At 41.5% G+C, this 17,901-nt stretch overlaps 3 protein-coding genes across 3 annotated transcripts; 2 read left to right on the top strand and 1 right to left on the bottom strand.

Moving 5' to 3' along the window:
• The first annotated feature begins 45 nt into the window (after positions 1-45).
• smcr8a (Smith-Magenis syndrome chromosome region, candidate 8a) lies at positions 46-8,524 on the top strand. The gene is given in 5 exon segments (XM_029438482.1): positions 46-1,323; positions 2,656-3,001; positions 3,003-4,385; positions 4,387-4,418; positions 5,926-8,524. Coding segments are annotated over 5 exon segments (2,823 nt in total). The 5' UTR covers positions 46-721; the 3' UTR covers positions 6,386-8,524.
• A 1,547-nt stretch (positions 8,525-10,071) lies between these two features.
• bud31 (BUD31 homolog) lies at positions 10,072-13,688 on the bottom strand. Its single transcript, XM_029438541.1, has 4 exons — positions 13,481-13,688; positions 11,979-12,101; positions 11,442-11,608; positions 10,072-10,607 (listed from the first exon to the last, which is right to left on the bottom strand). Exons 1-4 carry the CDS (start codon positions 13,572-13,574, stop codon positions 10,557-10,559), a joined length of 435 nt encoding a protein of 144 aa, XP_029294401.1. The 5' UTR covers positions 13,575-13,688; the 3' UTR covers positions 10,072-10,556.
• A 403-nt stretch (positions 13,689-14,091) lies between these two features.
• pdap1b (pdgfa associated protein 1b) lies at positions 14,092-17,609 on the top strand. Its single transcript, XM_029438539.1, has 6 exons — positions 14,092-14,224; positions 14,505-14,596; positions 15,293-15,397; positions 15,615-15,736; positions 16,418-16,569; positions 17,139-17,609. The coding sequence occupies exons 1-6, from the start codon at positions 14,212-14,214 to the stop codon at positions 17,192-17,194; spliced, it is 540 nt and encodes a 179-aa protein (XP_029294399.1). The 5' UTR covers positions 14,092-14,211; the 3' UTR covers positions 17,195-17,609.
• The last annotated feature ends 292 nt before the right edge of the window (positions 17,610-17,901 follow it).

Below are 17,901 nucleotides of genomic sequence, written 5' to 3'. Positions count from 1 at the left end.
TATATATGAAGTAGTGATGATAGGCACACTATGTAAGAATTTCTGTTTTAGGGTGGAATTTCTCCAGATGGGGCGGTGGATTGGTCACCTGACAAGACTACAACCAGCTGGGTAAACATGGCGTCTGTCTCTGGATGTGAAAATTACATGTAGCGCTTGTCTCTGTAAACGGTGTTTCTGTCGCACCGACGTTTCGCACTGTAACCCAGGACACAGTTACGTGCTGGAGTCGACGCATGAAGACATGAAGGAGAGCGGGAGTAAGGCGTTTCACTGATGATCCTTTATATTTTTTCTTCCTGCACAGCATGAATGATCTGATGCCTGCCCGGATCCTCTGATTGGCGCAACATAATTGCTTTTGTTAACGGAGACACTGATTTGTATTTCTGTCGAGGACTCTACGTTTAATTTATCGGACAATTATCAAGTCTCTTGTTCTGTGGACTCTCTTCAGCAGGGGCTCAGCTAGGTTTTGGGCCCATTCTGCTCTGGGACCCCCTTTTAAAACGTATAATCAGCTTGAATTTGTCTGTGGACCATCTCCATCTCTGGCAATCTCCAGTTTATTAACCTCACTAACAAATGCGCAGCAGAATGGTCCATCTGACTGCACTTTATGAGGCTGCCCTCCACTGCTGTGCTCTGACAGCTGGTTTATGACTCTTCACTGTGTTGCTCTGTGTGTTGTGTTTCTCATGCCTTGCTCAATAACACCACTATGATAGGCTCACCTGACGTGGTGGCTTTCACTAAAGAGGATGAGTATGGGCAGACGGCTCCTGACCCCTGGGCTCCCCCCGAGGAGTTCTCTGTTCCTCTCTATCCGCTGGCTGACTCCAACCCCTGGGCTAAAACCTCTTATGCTAAGTTCACCAAAGACTTCATCCTCATCTCTGAGTTCTCTGAGCAGGTGGGCCCTCAGCCTCTCCTCACCATTCCAGATGACCCCAAAGTCTGTGGCACTTTCGATCTCAACTACTTCTCCCTGCGCATCATGTCAGTGGACTACCAGGCCTCATTTGTGGGACATCCACCCGGCACTGGCTACCCAAGGCTCAGCTTTGTGGAGGATTCGAGGGTGGTGCTAGGCGACTCAAAGGAGGGGGCGTTCGCCTACGTTCATCACCTCACGCTTTACGACCTGGAAGCGAGAGGCTTTGTGCGACCGTTCTGTATGGCGTACGTCTCTGCAGACGAGAGGAAAATCATGCTGCAGTTTCAGGAGCTGTCCCTCCGCTTCTCTCAGGCCTCGGAGTGTCTGAAGGCTGGGAACAGGAGAGCATTTGCCAAGGAGCTCCAGAGGAAGCTCCGGGACCTGGAGTAAGAACTTCAATACAACCTTTTACATGCTAACATACATCTGATATCCTCTCTTATCTATTGTTCAGTCATGAACAGAATAATCTTGTAAAAAATGGTAATCACATTGCTGGATAATCAGGTAGGGGCCTTGAGACCTAAATTAGCTGTTGGCCCCTTATAGACCGTACGCCTCCACCCCTACTTTACGCCTACTGTCCTCTGTCTATTGACCATGTACCTAGTGGCCTCTAAGTTCCCGTTAAAGGAATACTTCAGCCACAAAAGGATCATTTCTATAACAATAACTCATCCCATGTTGCCTTCAATTCTTGAAGAAAACTTAGTTTGACTTGATTATGTGGACAGACACAGAGACCAACCAGGGTTACTGGAATAATACCACCAGACTCCAATGTTTGTGTCAGTAGGTTTGCGGTAATTTGATTGAACACAGCTTTATCTAGGATTATGTGTCATGTTAACACATTATAAAGTAAAGGGAATTCCGTCTGTGTGGGGGGTTTTTTCCGGAAAGCTTGCAAACAATGTTATCTACCATTTTAATACTTTTGGTCCATAATAATTGAATATGCGAGGGAGGTGATCTTGATTTGGGGAAAAAAGGCATAAACTCTAGTTAATTAAACCACATTTTAACACTATCTCATATGTGACAAAACATGTTCTTCAAATCAAGAGGTCACTAAAAAAAATAAAGCTTTTAAAATTACATTTTGGTTCAGAGTTCCAAAATTGACTAATAATAGCGTAGTTTCAGGAGATCTCACTCTTGCTCACAATGACCAAGCTCACTTGCTGATGATTAGCAGGTATAATATTTACCATGTTCACCATCCTAGTTTAGCGTTTAAGCATGGTAGCATTCGCTAATTAGCACAAAACATAGCGTGCAGTTGAGGTTATTGCTAATGTCATTAGTTTTGCAGGTTTGTGGTCATAAACCAAAGTAATGAAATTGTAATCTGATGATGGAGTTCATTGAAACCAAACAGATTAGAAACAATTTCAAAGTAATACATTTAATTTTTGTCAAGTAATTTCTCTAACAGCCAAAAAAGTCAAACTGTTGTTGATGCTAGAGGAAAAGTACTAAGGACCTAAGTGATGGACCAACTGACCAACAGACCAACATTGCCATCCCTAGTGTTGCTAGCATGGTTTAAAACACAACTGGCTAATGAACCCCAACCCTAGTCTTACAGTTCATGATGTCCCATGTTAAAGGTTTTCATTGTTTCTTGTGTAGTGGTTTCTCAGTTACACTGATGCTCCTCTTGAGGACAAAGTCAGACTGTATTCCCTTTCCTAACTGTGTTTTGTTCCCCTCAGGTACACTCACTCTGTGCTGCAGAGGGAGGAGGGCCTGCAGAGAGAGGCGGGGCCTCAGCGCATGTACTCTGCTCATGCTGTGGAGAAGGCCAATGAGCTTGCAAATGTAGAAAAGAGCATCTACGAACACAGAGACCTGCTGAGACAGATCAGCTCCTACCATCACCGACCGCGCCGAGATCCTCACGCCGTCACCTGCCAGAAGTGTATTACCGAGTGCTTGAGTGAGTGCGAGCAGCTTTTAGACAAATACGCCAAGCTTGCCAGGCCCTTCAGTTACACCGACAAAGGGGAGAAGGGGCAGGAAGGGCAGTTTCAGGTCAACAATGAAAGAGGTGAAGAGGATTGCGGATGAGGTGGAAGATGAGGGCGTTAAACGTAGGCCTTCCTACACGCCACAGCTGATCAAAGCTAAGTCCGCAAAATGTTTTGACAAGCGCCTGAAAACCCTGCAAGAGCTGTGCAACATTACTTTCTACGAGGCCACTGTGGCGCTCCTGAAGGAGACGGAGAGGGGTTTTCGGGGGGACCTGTGCTACCTGCATACCCGCCGCCTGGACATGGCACTTCGCAGGAAACAGAGAGTTACCAATTTCCTTTTTGAGGAGGACCTCGGAGATGATGATGATGAGGGTGAAGGGGGAACCCTAAAATCATTCTGTGCTGTGAACCATACTGTAGATAACTATACTCTCTTAAATCCACCTCATATCGTGCTCGGACCAGAACCTCTAGAGCTCGATGCTCTGGAGCCTCCAGGCCCTCTCGACCTCACCTCAGAGACCAGCCATACTCAAGAGACTGAGCTTGGGCTTGTGGAAAGCCATCTTGATTCCTCCCCCTCAGACCAGACCCTGGAGACTCAAGAGAGCTCGGAGGAGACCAAAGGAAGTTGTAGCAGTGATAAGAGCGAGATGGGTCTCGCAGAGAGGCAACAGGATCTTACTAAATCAGAAGCCCCTGATCCTGATTCTGACCTTATCCTTGACCCGGACCACAACACTGACCTAGAGAGAGAGAGCAGCAGCGAAGAAATGGAGACTACTGCTGGGGATGAGGGAGACGAGACACCCGTGTCTCTGCTGGAGGTGGTGTCCGAGCTGGAGGCCACCAGGGAAGACGAGTTTGAGGGACTAACTGATGGGGCTTCTGATTTGTTGGTTCCTTTGGACTCAGCATGCTGTATGGCCCAAGAGGGTTTCCTTTATGAGGCTTCTGCCCCAGAGGCAGTGCCTCGTCTTGGCCAAAGCTCCCACCCACATCCCTGTCAAAACCTGGTGGTCAACCAGGAGCCCCAGGCCCAACTGCCCCTTCAGGACGAGTACACGGTGGGTTCTCCGTGCTCAGAAAGCCCTGTGACTGGGCTGGAGCTGCCTGTTGGGCTCCTTGGAGATGCAGTTTCCCGTACCTCAATGGAGGATGGGTCAGACTGTACGATGAGTGCTTCTACAGGGTCCGATCGAGCTGCCTCGCCTCTTGGCTACGGGGGGATGGTGACCCTGCGTCAGAGGAAGAAGGCTGGACAAGGAGCCTTAAAGTTTGTGCGACAGTACCCCTTTGCCATGCAAGCTCTGTGGTGTCTGCTGAGCGGCAGAACCCTGGTGGTGCTCGGGGCAGATGAGGGGAGAGTCCGCCGGCTGGTTGCTGCTCTGGCTCTCTTTGTGCCCGGACCTCGGAAGTGTGGAGAGAGAGTTCAAGCCTGGCTGTCCTGCCCCTTCACCCTCACTGACCTTGCAGAGGTGGAAACTCATTGGATTGCAAAGGTACTTCCAATTTGCTATTATATTCTAGACATTTAAGCGACACTCTTATACAAAGGATGATGACAGATGATGTTCCTAACATACTTTTACTAAAACATTGAGCTTGATGCTTCACCCCCTAAATGACGATGTGTATATCAATTACTCACCCTGTGTCACTTTGATATAGCAAAACTACATTAGAAAATCTGTTTACAAACTCTCACATTATTGTGCAATATAATCTAAGTCTCATTTATCTATTCAGTTTTGCTGTTGTTAAACGTGGCCCCCATTTTCTTCAATTCATCAAGAATCTTTCCTGTTTTTTGACTCTTACAAAACAAAGTTTTCCTGAAGAATTCACGATAAAACAGGATAAGTAATTGATATACAAATGGTCATTTTGGGGGTGAAGTATTCCTTTAAGGGAATCTTACTTTTAAGTTGCTCATCTGGTCTGACTCAGTCCTCGATGACTCACACAACCAACTGTTCATCTGTTAAACCTGCAGCCTCACGTCTGTCCTTGGACTTCTTTTCCATTTCTACTCATCTTTGTTATTCAAAGTATTCCAATATTTTTCATTTAGAAGAAGAGACCACAGGTTCATGCAATTAATGTCTTTGTTGAGACATTTGGAGGCGTTGAGTGAGTCAGCAGGAGGAGTTCTTATGGGATCGTGATGTGGATTTTACATCAGAGCAACTCTGGGTGTATTTATCATTTTGGTTCAGTAGTTGCACTTAGCTGTAATGAAAATGTACTGAATCGTGACACCACTGTGACATATCAAACTGGATTTTCTTCATCTTTACACCCTACCTTATTATTGTAGGGCATCTGTGCCCAAAAGAGAAGCCAAGCATTTAAATTTAAATTACTGTACGCAATTCTAGACACAAAACAATTGCTAATTATACAGGGCCAATCAGACATGCAGACATGCTGACATACTGTATATTAGGGATGCAGGATATGGATTCCTTTCAGCCGATACCGATAGTTACCTGCTTCTCATGTCCGATACGGATAAGATAATGGATCATTTCACATTTTTGTAACCTTTATGTAAGAAAGGCTCAAATGTAGCAAAGATGGATGATTTAATATTCCACAGCTCTGAATTATGCAAATCAAACTTGTTAGCACAACAACACAAAGATTTCTGACTCTTCAAATGTAAATTCATTTTTAAGTACATCAAAAAACTTGAAAATAGAAGTCATGCTTTCTTCCTCTGAAGCTGTGAATTCTTCTCTGTGTTTATTCACAAATTGCAAACTTACTTTAAAGGTGCATACCACCACCTTCTGTATCGGAGGTTCTGCCCTTGTTGAGTCAATAAAAGCAATTTGTCTTTGTACTATCAGCTGATCATTTATCCGCTATAAATTCATTATTGGAATAATACATAATAATATACATTTTAACACAAATATAGAGAATAACCTGCATATTACAAACGGTTATAATCTGCCTTTACAAAGTAACTAAAACCAGTATGTGTCTGTCTGTCCCCAACAGAGTGGCGTCCCCTGTGGGTTCCAGCATGCTTTACTCGCTGTCCCGCTACAGTCGCTACATCTCCATCCTGGATGCCGACCAGAAGACCTTGCGCTGTCCGCCATATCAAGGCCAACTCCTTGCCAACATAGCTGACCACCGCACCTATGTCCGCCGCGGTTCCACCTACTTCCTCCAGTTACAGAGCACGCTCTGTCAACTGGCAGCCAGGGCCTTCCTATTGACCTTCACCCACCACCTTCACCTGCCGGTCAGCTCCACGGAGGGACCCGAAGTTGTGGAGGGCCGACGCCGCTGCTTCCTGCAGGAGCAGCTGGGGCTGGGAGAGGAGGACAGTCAGATACTGCTCTACCTCAGCCAGCTCATAACTCAGCAGTACCTAAAGCCCGCCACCGGGAGCAGCGCAGCAGCAACTTCTTTTAGTTTCAACTACACCACCAATGTTTTATACAAAATCTGATATTACACTGGGACGAAGATTCCCACACACGTTTTATCAAAAGTCATCTTTAACCCTTTACTTTTTTTAATGGTTTTATTTTCAGAACAAACTCTGCACTTGTTTTATTATCTTATGTAATCTCTCTCTCTGCCTTGCTGTCTTTTTCTCTGGTCTCTCTCTTTCCTCTGCGGGCAGGAAAAAGGAGACAGAGTGAGTTGTGAATGTCAGTGAGCCGTTCACTTATTCTGTATTTGGTCCAGAGGACGTTCACAAACACCAGAAACAGAGCACACGAAGGTCGGTTCTACTTATTGTCTATGAGTCATTTGTTTTTCATGGGGGAACAAATGGTTGTTTAAGGTCAGCCCCCCCCCCCGCCTTCTCCTCAGCACACACACACACACACACACACACACACACACACACACACACACACACACACACACACACACACACACACAGACAGAGTGTGCGTCAAATGTGCTGGTCTGACCTGAGCCAGCTAGGTTAAATCACCCACCAATCACTGAGCAGTTTGTCAGCTATGATATAATATCAGCTATGTATAAACATGTTTTTCAGGATTACTGCAACAAATTTAAATATGCTGACATTGTGTGCCCGTTGAGAGCAGACGTCTATCCGTGAAACCGTATTAGCCCAGCGCAGGCTTGTCCCAGCTGGTTTTGTGACATGCCTCTCTCTTTAAAAAATAAAATACCACATAACTTCCAAAACATTTTTGAAGCCTATGCTTTTATTTTATTTTATATTTCTTTTGTGAATCAATTTAAAACACACATTCCTGCAGTAATCTCCGTTTTGTTGCAAATAGAGACACGATGTTGGATTTTAGCTGAGACGGTTTGACTTTTGTGAGCATGGAGTAAACATTCCCAGCTTTCAGGTTGGCGATGCATGAAGAAATAATATTCGCTACGTGAATTAGATCCATTCGGCCCCACGTGATATTTGCATGTCCGGAAATAATGTCATCACGATACATACCCACCCATGTTGGGCCAGCGGCAGCCAAAACCTGTCACTATTAAGTGCTGGCGAGCATTTCTCATGGATATTACTCACACAGTCAGGAACATTTTAAAGCTACTTAAACCTAAATGTATTGAATTTCACTGTTGTCTTAAAAGTTGTGAGAGAGTGTAGTGGTGTCAGCATGAGACTGTCTTGTGCCAGGGTGAATCACCATATTGATAATATTTCTGTTTTGTTGTATTTGGATGAAGTGACTCGGAGAAGATGCTGAAACGGTTTGAGATGTTGCTGAGACAGTGGTGTATAGATTTTATTATGGGGAAACAATGCTTTCCTGTGCCATCAAAAGCAAGCTTGACACTTGAATTAGGACAGTTGCCTATTATTTATGTTCTTCTGAACAACCCTTGCTGGATGTGTGATATGAACAAAACTCTTCTGTATTTATTGCTTTACGACGACATTTGGATTATGACCATCATGCTTAATACACCCAGATTTTCTCTTTGGAGGATGCTGGAGAAAGGTACGATATCTTTGAAGTTCTGCCACATCGGCCAGTTGAGACAATTAAGAGGCGTCTTTGATAGTATTTTAGATTTGACTAATTCTGTGGCGTCAGTGATGGAGCTGTTATTCCGTATCTTAGAATGGTAACTGTACTTGTGACTGCATGGTCAGACTTTTAATGTGGAAGGTCAAAAAACGTGCTGCCCTCCCTGCTTCGAACAAGACCCTTTTTGATTTTAACTAACAGAAACCTGACATTTTTAATTCCACCTAATGTATTATTTCAGTTTAATGCTTGATATTTTTTTTTTTGCCACGTGATAAACATTTTTTGACTGCTTGAATAACACATTTTACGGCTAAGATGTTACAGCAAACCTTTTTTTTTTTTTGTCCCTCTAATGCAAAAAGGTGAATGTAATCTGAACAAGCCATACCACAGTGTGCTTAACATGTCGTCACTCAGTGTCCTTATGTTGCCATATCATGCCCACCTTTTGTATCTCATCACGAGGGGGGTGTCGTGCTCACTTCGGCCCTGTGAGGCGCCGTTGTTGCCAGTTACTTTAATAAAGCACGTTGTGAATGTCTTTGACGCTTTAATGTTAATGTTTATGATATTCATTCATTCCATTAAATTATTTGAATCCATTTCATTGTTTGTGTGGATGCCTGGGTAACGCAGGAGTTAGTTGATCCTGGGGAATCTCTCTGTGAGATGCAGGAAGAATGAATCCTACAGATCATTAAACACTCGAACAGACTCGTGTCTGTGTGACTTGCTTTAGCGGTGACAGATGTGCGAGCATTTGAGGTGTCATGAATAATAAATGCTCATCTGTGAAAACTAATTGCCCTGCTGGAGCAGCAAAGAGAGATGGTAGAAATACTCTGTTACAAGTAGAAGTCCTGCAATCAAAACTGGACTTCAGTAAAAGTATTAGCAAATAAATATAAAATACCAGACGTAGAAGTATTCAATATGCAGAATGAACCAATTCACAATAATAAATATATTATTGGATTCTAATTGATTCATTAATGTGCCATTACTTTAATGTAGCTGGTAAAGCTGGAGCTAATTTTAATTACTTTATATGGGCAGCTTAATCTATAATAATATACTGTATAATGTATTAGTTGATCTTACATAGTGTTTTCCAATATCTGCAAAGTAAGTTATCAAATAAATGTAGTTAAATAAGACTATTTGCCTCCAAATTGTACAAAACGTACGGTGCTTAAGTAAAGGTTACATTCCACTGCTGCAAAATACCACAAAATTGGAAAAATATCTGCAATTCCCCGTTTGGAAAACTCGTCCTATATTATGACATTATAACCTCTTGAGTAGCTACCTGGCTGTTAGTCGTGGCAACATTGAGGATAAACATAGAATACATTTGTTTTTTAATTTAAAGTTCCCCTCCACTTAAAATGTTTTTCTTCTGGTTCCAACAGTTCAATGTTTAAATGCTGAAAGTGGAATATCTCTGTGCTCATTGCAAATACTTTGGAAAGTCAACCCTACTCCAAAACTCAAATTGTAAAAGTGTCACATGGAAACTTGAAGCCTCCAGTTCACATCCACTGAGAAAGGACTCGACAGGGAAGCGGGAGAATGAGTAGATGTCTTTTAAAAGATTAAGATCATTTACATTGTTGTGAAAAGAACATCTGAAATAAATTATTCAAAGTAGAGCAATTATATATCTGGAGAGTATTTTTAATAAAAAGGAACATCACCGACTGAATTTGGGAATATTGACCTTTTCACGTTTGAGTCATGAAGCCATACAAAGACAAATAATAACTTGTATTTATAAAGCAGTCTCAAGGCACTAAATATTTTACTCTAAACATACCAATGGCATTTTAGCTTTGTCCTCAAACACCTAAATCTCATCTTTATTTCTAAGATTACTTTTATTGGTTCAGCTGAAGAAGACTAGAAAGATACAGAAACAGACACAAATGAAAGATACTGAGACGATTAACTTCATGCAGTTAGAAGACGTTTTTCAACCTTCCCGTGATTGTTGCTACCTCAAGAAATGTTTCCAACAATCCAACTATACAGTCAATAATGGTCTTTTATAAATAGTTAAGATTAATTATGCTTAGAGATTAAGAACGAGGAAAGTCTAAATTGGATCTCACACTTTACTGCATCGTGAAAGACAAGAAGTAAGAGCCGGTAAATCAGAATCGTTTTATTTAAAATCACACAACAAGAACAATGATGAAGAAAACGTTTTAAAACAATGAAATTTCAAAACAAAAGTCACTTCCCTCCCAGCCCTCTTTAAATGAAATGAAACATTATAATTTGAGTGGCCTTCACAGTGGGTAGCTGGAATGAAAGGCCTGATCTCCAGAAACAGCTAACCTCAACATCCTACTTTGAGCTTTAGGAGTTGAGGGCGATAATTAGGTATAAAAAGAAACAAATGTAAGTAATACAATATGGCCACTCTCAATGTACTCTTCTTTGCGCCCCTATGTTCAAAAGTACCAAATACAGACCCCTATAAAAAGGGAAACTGAGCATGATGGTGAAGATCTCAAGGATTGGCGACTGAAATGAAGACAAGGTTGCTTTGGAGCTTTGAGAGTGCACGGATGGAGGCTGGGTGAGCCCCGATGCCCAACGGAAGAAAGACCGGATGTCCAAAAGCTTCATTCAGCCAGAACATCCTCTGCATCCACAGTGAGTGCATTCAATGATCCTTCCCTGCAGAGAATAAAACAAAAAACAGATTTAGACCACACAGGGTATGGACAGGCCTGTTATGTCACCAGGAAGGTAAATACACAACCGTCACTGTCCTTCATGAAGAAAGCCATTTCTAAATCCTGTTTATTAAAATATTACAACATCTTTTCAGCTTCTTGAAATGAAGGGAACAACGCAAATTACAATCCTTTTGTTGATTCAGCCACTTATTCCAGACTTTGTCTAGTTTACTCCAGCAAAATAAATCAGATTTATTTAAGGATTTTTTAAACTTAATGACATTCCCATCAACCTCAGCTGTAATTGTGCTTCTTATCAAGTTAACATGCTAAAGATAGTGAACACGGGAAACAACATTCTCCCTGCTAAACATCAGCATGTTAGCATTGTCATTGTGAAGGTTAGCGTGCGCACGTTGAACTCTGAAATTAAACCGTGTACACTGACATTAAGGGCTGTAGGGTAGAACCTTTTTTTTGTGGTTGTTTTCCCCTTGGCAGAGGCTTCCTGTAGTTGTAACTCAAAGCACGTCAATGATTAGTGACTTCAATATTCACAGAGACCTGCTTCTGGCCTCCCTCATCCAATCAAAGCACCTGAGATGCTCTCTGTGAGAGGTCTTTGAAAGTATTTAGTGCTACAGTGTGTATTTACTTTCTCACTTGGTTAATGTTGCGTTCATGTCCGTACAGACATCAGCAGGAATAATGTCAAGAAGAGGGGGTAACCGAGTCCTTTAACACACATTTAATATGAGTCCTCGCTGGGATTGTTTTACAAAATGATTAAAATAGACTTTTGTGAGAGTCACTACAAATCTGTCAGACTTACGACTTCCAGCTTGCTCTTGGGGACTCTGCAGATGCAGTTGGTTCCAAAGTTGGTGTCTCGGGTTTGGATGCAACGCAGGCAGCACAGGTTCTCGTAGCCCTGCTTCTTCCACTTGGCAATCAGGTTCTTGTCTGCATAGCCTTCCTTTATACAGTACTCATACAGTTCTGTCAGCAGAAACACAACACTGGTTTGGAAATGCATGCATGTGCAAATACAATAAAATAAAAAAAAAGATAAACACTTTTTTACAAAAAAGGGGTAAAAGCGCTGGAAAAATATCTTAAATAAAGTCTTATTAACTCTGGAAATGTTGAATCCTCAATGAAGAACAATGACATTCATTTGCATAAAATATTGGCACGTCATTAGAAATACATGTTAAAATGTTATTCAAACATGTGACAATTCAATTCAACACAAATACCAAATGAGGAAGGATTATAATCAAATGGTGCAGTTAGATTGAAGAGGAAGAAAAAATGAAGAGGAAATATTAGATGTGACAGTTCTACAGGTAGAGGGGAAACTGTCTACCTCTGCTGATGGCTTTCCTTTTGTAGAAGAGGTCGTAGATGTATCGACTCCGCTGATGATGCAGCCTGAAAATTGGCCAAAGGGACTCCACCTTTCGCTTTCCCTCGTGAGGCTCAGTTTCAGCTGGGACACAGAGGAAAACCAGGAAACTTAGGTTTGGGTAGCAGAAATAAAAATCAACAGCGCACCCGTTTGTATAATTAAAACACCTCTCTGGGCTAGGTGTGAATGGTGCCTGATGAAATACGTTAATCTGCTGCAGTTGGAAGCAGACTTCTGTCTGAAGTATAACTGTATACAGTAACATTAAGACGTCTCTTAATTGGAGCAACGTTGCCTTAACTTTCAATTAGTTGCTTATTCTTTCATTATCTTCTTGGCGAGTCGGTCTCAATGTATATATAAACAAACAAAAAAGACAGGTAGACCTGACGAGAAAAATATAAACTTTTCGAAACAACCCTCTGTTTTCGTCCCACAAGCACTACCGTTTGCTTCCCTCTCCCTCCATCCCTCCCTCTTTTAAGTCAGGCTTCTTTGTGCTGGACCATCGACCATCCTGGGACCTCTCTCTCTCTCTCTCTAGACTTGCTGTCAGTGCCTCATTCCACATCTTGGATCTGGATCTCCGTCCTCCAGGAGATTCAGCCTCTCCTCTTGTCCGTCTTACTCTGTGTGTTCGTTTCATTCTCCCTTCTGTGTGAATGAAGTGCTTTAGTCTTGCTTCCTGTGTTTGTGTGGTCTATCCTCTTTCCAGGTTACATGGTGGAGAGGAAGACGTAGTGGCTCAGGCTTTTACAGTTTTGGAGATTGCTGGAAGCTGCTTAACATCCTCCTGGATCCATGTATCATTGTGTCCAATGCATTGTCTGTATTGTAATGTTATTATGATGGTCTATGCTGTACACACGACATCTTTTGCACGTCTGTACGTCATTCTCTGCTCTTCCTGAGGTTTCTTCCCTTTTGTCCCACTAAAAAGGGTTTTGTTTGGAGAGTTTGTTCCTTATGCAAAGCGAGGGTCAAACAGGACAGAGGGTGTCGCGTGCTGTACAGATGGTAAAGCACTCGGAGGTAAATGTGTAGTTTTGTGATTTAAATAAAATTGACTTGAAAGAGCCCGGTTCAATACAATACATGGGGACATAGTTTTAGACAAAGTGTAGCGTATTTAACATAGGACCGACTTAACACACATCAATTTAATTTACAGAAATATTAAACTACACCTGACTGAACTACTACCACCACTTCACCAGCAGCTAACGTTAGTCTTTTGATTAACGCCACATGATTAACACAGGTTTCCTATACTCGTGTACACAGCTAGTGTATCATTTAAAACATTTCACCAACCGGATGAATCCTTTGTAAAATAAAACAAAATGAGGAATGATTAAAGAAAATACAAAGTGAAGGCTGAAATCAAGCTGCGTGCTGTGTTTGCAGCCCGACGGCCAAGTGTTGAGGAGCGTCGGCACGAGCGTCTTCCCCCGGCTCACCTTCTCTCATTTTCTGATCCAGCTCGTCCAGAGTGGGCTCAATAAGCTCCCAGCCGTCCGGGGGTGGCTTCCGACTTCTCTTTACTTTGGGCATTTTGCTCTGTTTTGTAGAAATATAGAACAAAAGCTCTCCGTGTTTTCGTTTTGAGTTTGCTAACCCGTCTCAGGCACTACTATTTGACGTCACGCGGGGTCCATTTCACCCTCTCGTCTCTCGACTGACGTCACCACTACAAATAAACATACTACATTTATCGGCGTTTGATAATTACTCTAATCTTCTCTTAGACTAACACACTTTTCCCGTTAATGTACATATTTATTAAGGTCAATTGACAGATGTTTGCTTAGAATAAACCAATGTAGGTGTCTTTCTGTTGTTCCTGGCATATTGCGTCACCTTAGCACACTAGCAAATTGCCTTAAGATAAACAACATGATTTAGGTTTTTGTATTTCATAACTGATATGTTTTAGTCAAATAACTGCGCAATATATGGAAATATACATACGATTTCGTTTATAGCAACAAGATATTTTCCTAATGCTTGATAAAATCCCCGTATTGTAGATTTGTTAAAAGGCAAATACTTGGACTACTCAGAGTATTTCGATACTCATCCTTACTGTGAGTTGAGCCAGCTGTCAATTCGTACTGCTGTTTTGACACTTATGTTTTCTGTCAGGACTAAGTTGTTAAGGAGTTTTTCAATATAGGATTAGTTTGTCAAAATGCCCAAAGGCGGTAAGAATGATCTTAAAACCTGCTTACATTGTGTTGACATCAGTTTTGTATATCTGTTCACCTGCTGTTAGCCTCCCAATAACAGGCAGGGATCCAGGCTTCTCTAACTTTAATTATCTTTGCTTTGAAGATTTTTCTAACTTAAAACAAGCACTGACAGCATTTTTATAACCCGTGTTGACTTTGTTGTTATCTGCCTAGTCGCTATTTGCACCATTGCAAACACTGTGTATACAAATCAGTGTGTGATGTCATTTTCTATCATGGTTTATTGTTGCAGGTAGGAAAGGTGGCCACAAGGGTCGCGTGCGGACGTACACCAGCCCCGAGGAGATAGACGCCCAGATGAAGGCAGAGAAGGAGAGGAAAAAGGTCGGTGTTCATCAAAAGACTAATAAATTGTCTTCCACTTTTCACTAAAGTAATTGTCAAGGATCCTACACTTCCCAAAATGCAACTCAATAACACATTTCCATTGGAAAGCTAACTAAACTAACTGAGTAAACTGATCTTGATGTTTAACATAACAAACATCAACAATAAACTCCAGCTTATTCAGAATGTTGCAGCCAGAGCATTAACTAAAACCAAAAGGTTTGAGCACATCACTCCTAATTTAACTTCTCTTCACTGTGCAACTCCTGATCAGTGTATTTAAAAGACACAACAACAAAACAACTTCAGCAAACAAACATCCACAACACAGGTTCTAAAACTTAAAAAGTATGTATTATTCTTATTCCCCTTTTATTCTTATTCTTAATAATAATAATAATAATAATAATATTTTTTTTATCTTTGCATATTTATTTACATCTGCTTTTCATTTTATAGCACATTGAGTGTCGCATGCCTGTCGCATGAAATGTGCTTTATAAGGCTCTCATTAGCACTCAGCAGAGGAACTGATATGTGAAAGCAGCTGCTGTGGTGTTTGAATGGAGTAAAAACCTGCATGCATATAGGTGTTGTATGTATTCCCTGTTGTAAGTAACTGCATGTGTTTGACCTGATACCTTGGTTTGATAACGTTCTCCTGTGTGTCGGCTCCTCATTTCTGTGTTACAGCAAGAGCAGGAAGCGGAAGAGGCGGGAGGTGCAGCTCAGACTGACATTGCAGAGGACAAGCTACCAGAATCAGGATCAGAAGACAGCGATGACGAAAACTCAGATGTACTGCACACTGTTTCTGTTATTCCCTTGCTCTGTTTCCAAACACACATGGATAAAGTATAATAACTTGTTACTAGTAATTGATGTGCACCTGTGAAGCATCGTTTTTTTCTCTGCATGGCAGTTTCTTACGAAAGTGGCCACACAGTCATTTCATTGTTTGCTATAATCAAAGAATTCTCTTCATACTGTGTGACCTGTTGTGATGTGTTTGCAGAGGAGGAGAGCGGGAGTGGAGGGCTTGATAGAAATCGAAAACCCGAACAGAGTGGCTCAGAAGTCCAAGAAGGTGACGCAGATTGAGCTGGACGAGCCCAAGCAGTTGTCGAGGAGAGAGAGGTGTGTGTTTGTTGTCCCATCTTATCAGTGCATAATGGGAACTTCATTTTTAACATATAGTATTTAGTAAATACATCTTAAAGGGACAGTTCACCCCAAAATACATATTTTCTTCTTACCTGTAGAGCTGTTTATCAGTCTAGATTATTTTGGTGTGAGTTGCAGAGTGTTGGAGATATCAGCTGTAGAGATGTCTGTCTTCTCTCAATATAATGGAACTAGATGCTCTCGGCTTGTGGAGCTCAAAGCAACAAAAATACATAAAAAAAACTCAACAGTAATGTCTCTTTATAGAAATCATGACCCGGTTACTCAAGACAATCCACAGATCTTGTTGTGAGCAGTTTCATGTAGGAACTATTTTCTTTCTACCGAACTACACCTGCCAACCGTATGAGTATGCATAAATGTCAAAATATTACATGTTTAAAAAAACACATTACTAGCATATTTTGAAAGTGGTGTGATGGGGGGCACAGTGTCATACCCTACGGAAACCCCTGTATGTCACAGGTAGGACTTTGACACTGAAAGGCTGACGGGTTGCTTTTGTTTTCTTTAATGTTTGTAAATTCCCAGTTCCCTATGTTAAATAATAACTTTCCTTATGTCACTTTCCCCACCTCGACACACACACACACACACACACACACACACACGCACACACACACTCTGGCACAGAGAGGAGATAGAGAAGCAGAAAGCAAAGGAGCGCTACATGAAGATGCACTTGGCAGGAAAGACAGACCAGGCCAAAGCCGACCTCGCTCGCCTCGCCATTATCAAGAAACAGAGAGAAGATGCGGCAAAAAAGAAAGAAGCAGAGAAAAAAGGTGAGCAAAACATTAAATATGTTAATTATTATAAATATTGAGTGCTCTACGCCAGGAAAAACAATACACAATTTATTACTGATGTGGTCGTTATCTTGAAGAAACTGCAACATTCTTCACAAACGAGAGCATGGACCTTTGACACACATTATCTGCTGTGTTCGGCATTTTCTTGTCTACAAAATAAGGCTCAGAGCTGCAGGTGTCAAAAATGATATCAAACATACTTGATGTTTTCATCCTTTTTAAAGACTGGAATCTGGTTGTTTCTCTGTCTACAAATTCTACAAAAGTTAGTTGTTAAATATGTGATGGTGAGTCTCTTCAGCCTGTTTGGATTCTTAAAAAAATATGAGCAAAGTCAAAGTGAGCATCAAAGTAAGTTAACACTTACTCATAACACCAGGACTAACTAGCCCTACACTACAAATACAAGAAAAGTGCTGTTTCTTTATTTCCATGTCGTTTATCAACTGACATCAACTGGTCAGGATGCTGTCTTTTGTCTGCAGCTGTCCATGCATCGTGTCAAGCTGATTGTGTCTGTCTCTTATTTTTTCTGCTTACAGCAAAAGACGCAGCGACAACAGCGGCGAGAGGAATGAATTCTCTCTCAATGAAATGACACAGACTATTTATCAGAGGCAATTTTACATGTGCACGGACTGGCGTAAAATATATTTGACTATTTTTAAAGGATGAGCTATGATGTTGACGTTACTGTTACATTTGACCATTTGGAAAATGGTTGCGGATACACCAGTGGAGAGGGGTTGTGTATATTTTGGCCGCATTGATCCCTCCAGGAAGTTAAGCTACAATTGAGAATACCTCCATCTTCACTTACACTCGGAATGAACCTCTACTAACCTATGACCTTGTACATGACATTATTAACAGTATACTTGTCATTATACAAGTCCAACTTCGCTAACTGAGCTTTGCCACTATTTTGTGGGGATCTTACATTGTATATAACTGATTCATGGAAATATTTCAGATTAATATGATGTAAAATGACAGTAAAATGTGTACATTTATTTTTTTTTGCTTTATTTCCCTGTGAGAAAACTGTCCTCGGGTGAAAGAGTCCATGTTGGATCCACTGATATGAAAATGAGATGAATCATTATAGCAGATTTTTATTTTTGGAATAGTAAGAGAAGGCTTCTTAGCACCAGCCGCTCAAAGTTGTATTATTTATTTATACATACCTGTGTTACAACAAATTCACTCACCCATCAGATTCTGTGTCTGGAATTTCAGCTATATTACCAATAGGGCCTACTGCAAATGTCTTTATCATACTTTATCACATTACTTCTGATAAGG

Source organism: Cottoperca gobio, chromosome 8, assembly GCF_900634415.1.
Source record: "Cottoperca gobio chromosome 8, fCotGob3.1, whole genome shotgun sequence".
Lineage (NCBI taxonomy): Eukaryota > Metazoa > Chordata > Actinopteri > Perciformes > Bovichtidae > Cottoperca > Cottoperca gobio.
Note: the sequence above shows the minus strand (reverse complement) of the source record. Positions and strands in the feature narration are given on the sequence as shown.

What these genes read in the sequence shown, in the direction of transcription:
- bud31 (XM_029438541.1), bottom strand. Translation starts at nt 13,574, where the DNA reads ATGCCCAAAGTAAAGAGAAGTCGGAAGCCACCCCCGGACGGCTGGGAG. An exon ending in GGATCAGAAAATGAGAGAAG is followed by an intron (nt 12,102 to 13,480) that starts GTGAGCCGGGGG and finishes TCTGTGTCCCAG; the next exon opens with CTGAAACTGAGCCTCACGAG. An exon ending in AAGGAAAGCCATCAGCAGAG is followed by an intron (nt 11,609 to 11,978) that starts GTAGACAGTTTC and finishes TTCTGCTGACAG; the next exon opens with AACTGTATGAGTACTGTATA.
- pdap1b (XM_029438539.1), top strand. An exon ending in CAGTTGTCGAGGAGAGAGAG is followed by an intron (nt 15,737 to 16,417) that starts GTGTGTGTTTGT and finishes ACTCTGGCACAG; the next exon opens with AGAGGAGATAGAGAAGCAGA. An exon ending in GAAAGAAGCAGAGAAAAAAG is followed by an intron (nt 16,570 to 17,138) that starts GTGAGCAAAACA and finishes TTCTGCTTACAG; the next exon opens with CAAAAGACGCAGCGACAACA.